The following is a 7925-nucleotide window of genomic DNA, read 5'->3' as shown; positions in this document are numbered from 1 at the left end:
TCACACAAAAAAGAGTAGTTTAATTTTCGAAGAAGATAATATTAATTCCTGCCTGGAAACTGCAAGACCCTGCGAACGGTATAGGGAAAACTTGTTCAAATTCGTTTTCTTTTTCAGCAAGCACATCGTGCAGGTTTAAGCCCTTCCTGACAGGTGGGCTTCTTTTTCTCAGACAACCAAAACCCTCCTCCCTAAAACCCTCTTAAATTCTGGAAGAAAAACCCTCTTCACCGGCGCCATGGCCCTCCTCGCCGCGGCCCGTCGGGCCTCCTCCCTACCCATCCTCCGCCGGGCCTCCACGCTTCTCCGCCCCAAGTCCTCGTCGGCGATGGCGAGCAGGTGGAGCTCGTCCTCGTCCCTCGACGCCGCAGTCTCCTCCTTCGAGTCCTACGGCGCCTCCCTCATCGCCGCACTGGACTCTTACCTTCAGAGCACCGTGACCGAGGAGTCCGCCCGTACCGTGTTGGGCCCCCTCCGTGCCTTCTTGACCGAGACCGAATCCCTGAGCGCCACTATGTTCGACCTTGAGCTCCTCGGCGCCATCGACTCCGCGATCAAGTCCCGCAACAAGGACGACGGCGCGCCCCCCACCGAGCTCCAGTGTCTCCTCGCTAAGGTACTCTGCCTGTGCTAACTGCGATCCCATGCATGGTTGGCAACTTGGGATCGATTGGGACTGTTCTGATCTTTGTGACCTCGATCAAATATGCCTTTAATCCTGCTTGAGAATCTGACTTCTTGTTGATGCCTTTAATCCTGCTTGAGGATCCGAGTTGTTGTTTTGCCCTCAAATTTTTCCTATCTTGAACAGATAGAGGACACCGGGGATTACTTTCCCTTTGAAATCTCTGAAAATAAGTGTCGTGTCAGCATTACACTTACAAGAACTTTAAAGGGCGAGAAGATTGAGGTTGTGGCATCAAAGCCCTGCTTGGACGACGACGAGAACAACTCCTCATGCACCTCACATGAGGATGTAGAATTGTCTTCGGCAACCTCGAACGAGAATCTAGAAGAAGACGGTGGCCTGAAGAACAAATTAAGATCTACCATCAACCTAGAAGTCACCATCTCCAAGGGCGATGGCTCAAAGCTTGCGTTCACCTGCTTCGCGTATCCCGACAATATCACCATCCATTCCATGCGCATGTTGTCGCGGACAGCTAAAGATGATGTTCAGGCTACATATTACGAGTTCGAGTAAGAATATTAAGACTAATTTGCCTAGATGGATTAATTGGCAACACTTTTTGGTGTCTTGCCTTGTTGAAGGCTCTCTTCAATTACTAATCGGTGACGCGCTTATTAATTAACTACTCACCGCACGTCGATCTCATGCAGTAAGCTCGATGAGAACCTGCAGAAGTCATTCGTGAAGTATCTGGACCTGCGCGGGGTCACGCCAACGACGACAAACTTGTTGTGTGGGTACATGAGCAGCAAGGTCCAGTCCAAGGATCTTCTGATGCTGACCAAGCTGCAGGATTTCGTCAAGAAAGACTGATCCTCACCGTTCATATAATGTTCATGAGAAAGGCAACATGATCATATGACTCTTCAGAAGTGTGCATGGTTGCTTTTGCTTTATCTCCTCTAGGATTGTAATGCTCGACCCACAGAAAGCCGAAACCATTTTAATTAGGGTGCTTTGTTATTCGCTATATATGTTATGTGATTTGCTTATTCCTATAGTGTACTTCAGTTCCCAAGTGAGTTTATTAATTTAATCATGTGTGATGTCCAGCTAGGCAATTGTTGCTTCCAAGCTGAAATGCATACGTCAGAAATTTTGAAACAGAAATTAGAGAGGTAGCCGATAGAATTAATAAAATGAACTACTTTAAAAAGTGAAAGTTGGATAAAACTCAAAACATTAAAGCAGGAGTGAGAAAGACCCAAATTGTATTTCATGTCGAGCAAGAAATTCCTATTACTCAGTGGAGCCATTTCTAATGCTATACTTACGTGATTGTAAATTTAAAAAATATGAATTTAGTTAAAGTGTAGCAAGCAGTTGTATGTTTTTAGACCTAGAGCTAACCTTTTCCTAAATTATTTAGCCAATGATTAGTACCTGCACAGAGAATACAAAACTACCTTTGCCCCCGACAGGACTAGTGAGGTTGCTAGTCTCACTGGCTTGCTAATTACAAGGATTAAAAACACAAGTGTATGGAAGATTTGATTGCAACGAAAAGGTAAAAGTAAGGAATTGAAAAGAGCATTTAATCTAGGTTGAAAGAATGTAAGAGGAAGATGGACCAGGATCCATGGTGCGATCACTGAGATCCATGGTGTGGTGAACAAATTGCAGTTGTGCATCGTTTAAATTACAGTTTATATAACGATGACTATCCATGGAATAATCAACATATGAGCATCATGTCCCTATATCTTGTTATCCAACTGCATCTATAGTTTTTTAACACAACTGCATCTATAGCTAATGCCCCATACAAGATCGATATCCAACATGCATCTTAAAGTATTAAGTATTAAGTAAAAACAGAGTATTACAATAAGTGCAATGACATGAAGTAGATGATATATTGTCTTCACACCGCATTCAAAAGAAAACTGCAACCATATTTTTATCCCTAGTGGCAACAACATAATACAAGTTTTTTCACTTTCTGTCACTGTGGTAGATTACTTGCAAAATTGTGCACAACTATCATAATCAACTCACTACCATGGAAAGCCTTATACACAGAACCTTATCAGCAGCGCGGTTTAAAATAAGGCGCTACCGCTACTTAGCAGTAGCGCGTTAGGAAAAACCGTGCTACTGATATCCACGTAGTAGTAGCGCATCTCTACTAAACATCGCTACTACTATGGTTGGGACGAGGTTGCCGCCAGACTAGGTATAGTAGTAGCGCTAGCCCAGGGAGCGCGCTACTGCTATGGGTGCCTTATCCCAAGTTCTATCCCCCGCACCCAGCCTTCTTCTTCCTCCCCTCACTCCCCGCTGCCTCACTCTGCCTCGGCCGCCTCCGCATTAATTACCGTCGCCACCGCATTGCCGCGGCCGTCCTCCCTCCTCCTTCCTCGGTATGCCCTCATCTCCCTCCTCCTTCCTCGGTATGCCCTCATCTCCCTCCTCTCCTCCGCCCAAGGGCCCTCCTCCTCCTCCACCAAGCCCTCCTCCTCTCCTCCGCCCAAGCCCCCTCCTCCTCTCTCCTCCCTCCTCTGGTCCTCTTCCCTCCCCCACCCCCTCCCCCTCCTCCCTCCCTCATCTCTCCTCACTCTGTTCTTGCATAGAGTATATTTTTTTAGTAAATTAGTAAAAATTAAACCTAGCTAGGTTAGCTAGGTTGGCTAGCTAGGTTTAGTTTAATTAGGTTAATTATCTAGGTTAACTAGCTAGGTTAATTAGGTTCATTAGGTTAACTAGGTTGGCTAGGTTAGATCAAACATTTAGTTTAGTGCAAAAATTTAGTTAGGGTAGTAGGGTTTAGAGCATAGGGGTCTGGTTGGCTAGGTTAACAATGTTTAATTTTTAGTAAGTGTTTAATAGAAATAGTTTATTTAGTAAGTACTTTATAGAGCTAGTTTATTTATAGTAAGTGCTTAATAGAACTAGTGTTTTTATAGTAAGTGCTTAATAGAACTAGTTTATTTATAGTAAGTGGTTAATATATTTTGTTTATGTAGAAATCAAGTATTTGCCCCTGCCTCATCCCCGCAGTCGTCCCCATCCTCCACCCCTTAAGACCTCTACGTGAGAATAGCCAAATGATAATGTGTTGTAAATGTTGATGATGAAAATGCTAGTGCTAGTCGCCATGTCATTGATGTCGATGATGATGCATTCTGAATATAGAGGATGTCTTGGTGTTCTTGTTTGCAATGTACCTCCGAGTGGCCTATGTTTTGCCAGAATGTTGCTTCGTTTCCGTTCCGGTAAATTTCAAGCGCTCGATATGTCATGTCTTTAGAAAAGGTCATGCCGAATTTTTCATGAATTTTAACATGACTTGTGCTACAATGTAGGACATATCGAGTGCTTGTGATTTGCTAGAACGGGAATTCAATGATATTTCGGCAAAACATAGGGCATTTTTCTATGCCATTGCTCGATATATGGAACGGGTTGACTTTAGGTCTGTTTCGGCTCCTTGTGTGTCTTTCGGTGAGGGAGAGTGTCCACCATATGTACATATGAGAGAGGAGGAATCCTGACTGTTGTCGTGCGGGTCGCTTCTCCTTCTTTTCCTTGTGCTAGATATTTGTAATGCACTAGGGAAAGGAGGAGTAGCGACCATCACCGACGGTCGAAATGTGAGAGTGGAAGAATCCCAACTATATATGTGAGATAAGAGTTTAGGAAGGAAGACTTGACAGACCTAAAGTCAAGCTATTGCATATTGAGTAATAGTGATCTGTGTGTTGAGTTTCCTGGTAGTTGCCTTCAGTCGATTTTCAATGGTTTAACTATGAACATAGGAAATGTCTGATGACGAAAGGGAATTTGTTATGTGTGAATACTGCAAAGACGAGCGCGACATCTGCGACAGGCCTCCCTGGTTGGTGGTAGGCGCTTCAGCATCACGCTGGATGACACCTTCGAAGTGGATACAGTAAGTCACAACGACAAGTCTTTTTTCGTAATTAAGCATGACTTCTGCTTCTTTTGCTTCAACTTATAATTTTAACTTTTTACAATTCTACTAGCGTATCCCCTGTCATACAAGAATTTATGTCTTGAATAAGATTGGTTTCAGTACTATGGACAGTATGGAGGTAAAGAGAGTTCACTTGAGGTCTGAGCATGGTTATACTTTTGCCCTAAAATTACACAATGTATACACCTACTCCTAGTTTGAATGCAAAAATTGAAGAGCACTATGCAAGGCTTATGCATTTGAGCCTAATATGCTTAATTATCACCTTTGATATTCGTCTGAAAGATGAAATTGAAGGTAATATCGACATCTGGGTCGATGTCGAGACGACTCCAGTTCTACCATTATGTGAGTTTCTCAACCATATTTATTAAATAATTTATATTGTTTATTTAAAAATAGTTGACAACTAATTTCTATTGAGAGCTTATTTCCATTCAAGCAAATATGTCTGGCGGTTGGTAGACAGCACCTAGTACTGTCTCGTGGCTAAACTAAACTGCGAGGAGATAAGTCATTATGTTTCATGGCTTGGGGACACTACTGGGGAAAACCCTAGTAGTAGCATGGGTTTAATGCCTACTAGTAGCGCGGGACACCGCGCTACTAGTAAGGCGCTACAGCTATTCCTTAGCAGTAGCGCGTGCGACACACGCTACTGCTAAGACATATAGCCGCAGCGTTTGTTCACTCCCACGTTACTGCTAATATAGCTAGTAGTAGCGTGTTTACTCTCCATCGCTACTAGTATTCTTTATTTTTATTTTTTTTATTTTTAGTGTATTTATACACCATTATACAAATTCTGGTACAATACCAATTATGAGGTTGTTATATCATTATGTCCATAACAGTGTGTCAAATGAAGGTGGATTAGGTTCAAGTGGAGGCAACATGTGGTGCATGTCAAAAGTATACTACTAATCCAAACTTGATGTAGTTTGGACTAGTAGTACTTTCGATGTGCACCACATGTTGCCTCCACTTGAATCTAATTCGCCAACACAAGCTATTTAATCATCATCATAGTCATTACCACCAATAGTAGCTATTTAATCATCATAGTCATAGTATAGCACATCATCATCTTCAAACTCATTCTAGCTAGCTAATCACCACCAACACTAGCTGCGGTAGCTATCTAATCACCACCAACACTAGCTAATAATAGTCATCATAGTCATTACCACCAACACTAGCTATTTAATCATCATAGTCATAGTGTAGCACATCATCATCTTCAAACTCATTTCTAGCTAGCTAATCACTCCTGCTGCTCTCTCTCTCTCTCTTAGGTAAAATAGCATAAAACGTGTGTAGCACTCCTGCTTCATCATGTTGGAGCATGCAGATGAACCTGTCTCCTAATCGTGGGTTGCACTTCTGATTGCTGCCCCCTAGTACTTCTCTGTGATCGTTCACAATTTTGCTCCAGTCTTTCACTATTAAGCATTCCTCGCTTTTAGAAATCCTGAATGCACTAAAGTGCATTGTAGGATGTCTTGGCCGTAAGCTAAGCATTCTCATGCCACTTTTAGTCTCGATCCAATGAGGCACAACATTCATTGGGAGTCCCTGTTGAAGAACATCGTATAGTAACATACTTAGCAATGAAGTTTAGCTTAAAATAATGTATGCAAAAGATGCACTGAGGACAAATAGTAAATATTTTACCATCTTTCCTAAATATATGTGACCGTAGTTCAATACAAACACTATTGGTCGCACGTTTCGAGTACTAAGATTTTTAAGTCCAGGAAAATAATTTGTCTTGACAGTATGAAGATCCTCAAGCCATGAAACATAATGACCTATCTCCTCGCAGTTTAGTTCAGCCCCGGGACAGTAGACGGTCATGTCTACCAAGCGCCGAACATGTTTGCTTGAATGGAAATAAGCTGTCAATAGAAATTAGTTGTCAACTATTTTTGAATAAACAATATCGAAAACATAAATATGGTTGAGAAACTCACATAATGGTATAACTGGAGGCGCCTGCACATCGATCCAGATGTCGATATTACCTTCAATATCATCTTGCGGATGAATATCAAAGGTGATAACCATATCAGGCTCAAATGCATAAGTCTTGCATAGTGTTTGCCAAGTTTTGCATTCAAAATAGGTGTAGGTGTCTGCGTTGTATAATTTTGCATGGAAAGTAGAAGCATGCTCGGTCTTCAAGTAAACTCTCTTTACCTCCATAGTAGTTTTCATAGGACTGAAACCTATCTTATCCAAGACAAGAACTCTTGCCTGGCAGGGGACACGCTAGTAGAATAGTAAAAAAATTAAATTATAAGTTGAAGCAGATGTCATGCTTAATTACGAAAAAAGACTTGTAGTTGTGACTTACTGTATCCACTTTGAAGTTCTCATCCAGCTTGATGCTGAAGCGCCTATCATCATCTAGGAAGATTCGGTAGCACAGATCGCGCTTGTCTTCGCAGTATTCGCAAATACCGAAATCCTTTTCGTCGTCAGACATTTCCTATGTTCATAGTTGAAACATTAATTGAAAATCAATCGAAGGCAACTACCAGAATACTCAACACACAATCCGGGGCACTCGATATTTCCTACATATTCTGGCTGAAAGTGCAACTATCCCTAGGTGGTTTTGGTAATTCATAACAACATATAGCTCATTGAGCTAATGCTATTCCAAGATGATTATTTCAGGAAAGCTCAATGATTGGCATGGCATGGATGTGAAAGTGGAGCCCTCAAAATGCTAAGGACAAAGGATTGGCTCAAGCTCAAAAGCTCAAGACTCTTCTTTTTATATTTTAGTGATCCAAGATCACATTGAGTCCATAGGAAAAGCCAATACTATCAAGAAGGGATGAGGTGTTGCTTAATGAGCCTCTTGCTTCATGTGCTTAATGATATGCTCCAAAACCCTCAACTACTTTCCCATATCCACATATGACCTAAACTCTAAGCCAAACTCGGTCCTACCGATTTTTCCTATCCGGCGCCACCGAGTTTCAATTGTCATTAGCTACTGCCAAACCCTAGCAATCCGGACCTACCGATAAGGATCTTGGTCCCACCGAGATGGGGTTGCAAACTCTCTGTTTCCCTTTCGTAACTTTTCGGTCCCACCGAAAGAGCGAATCGGTCCCACCAAGATTGCAATGTAAACTCAGTGTTTCCCCTTTGTAACTTTTCGGTCTCACCGAGTTCCACTCGGTCTCACCGAAAGAGCAAATCGGTCCCACCGAGTTTGCCTGACCAACTCTCTGGTTAGCTAATTACCAAACTCGGTCTCACCGAGTTTGCGTAATCGGTCTC

At 42.4% G+C, this 7925-nt stretch overlaps 1 protein-coding gene across 1 annotated transcript; it reads left to right on the top strand.

The window, feature by feature from the left end:
• Positions 1-238: 238 nt before the first annotated feature.
• LOC147978256 (uncharacterized protein At2g39795, mitochondrial-like) lies at positions 239-1504 on the top strand. Its single transcript, XM_087516542.1, has 3 exons — positions 239-616; positions 812-1200; positions 1342-1504. Exons 1-3 carry the CDS (start codon positions 239-241, stop codon positions 1502-1504), a joined length of 930 nt encoding a protein of 309 aa, XP_087372668.1.
• Positions 1505-7925: the final 6421 nt, after the last annotated feature.

The sequence above is a fragment of the Triticum urartu genome, chromosome 3A, assembly GCF_056163025.1.
Source record: "Triticum urartu cultivar PI428250 chromosome 3A, HENAU_Tu73, whole genome shotgun sequence".
Lineage (NCBI taxonomy): Eukaryota > Viridiplantae > Streptophyta > Magnoliopsida > Poales > Poaceae > Triticum > Triticum urartu.
Note: the sequence above shows the minus strand (reverse complement) of the source record. Positions and strands in the feature narration are given on the sequence as shown.

What these genes read in the sequence shown, in the direction of transcription:
- LOC147978256 (XM_087516542.1), top strand. Translation starts at nt 239, where the DNA reads ATGGCCCTCCTCGCCGCGGCCCGTCGGGCCTCCTCCCTACCCATCCTC. An exon ending in TCCAGTGTCTCCTCGCTAAG is followed by an intron (nt 617 to 811) that starts GTACTCTGCCTG and finishes TATCTTGAACAG; the next exon opens with ATAGAGGACACCGGGGATTA. An exon ending in GCTACATATTACGAGTTCGA is followed by an intron (nt 1,201 to 1,341) that starts GTAAGAATATTA and finishes GATCTCATGCAG; the next exon opens with TAAGCTCGATGAGAACCTGC.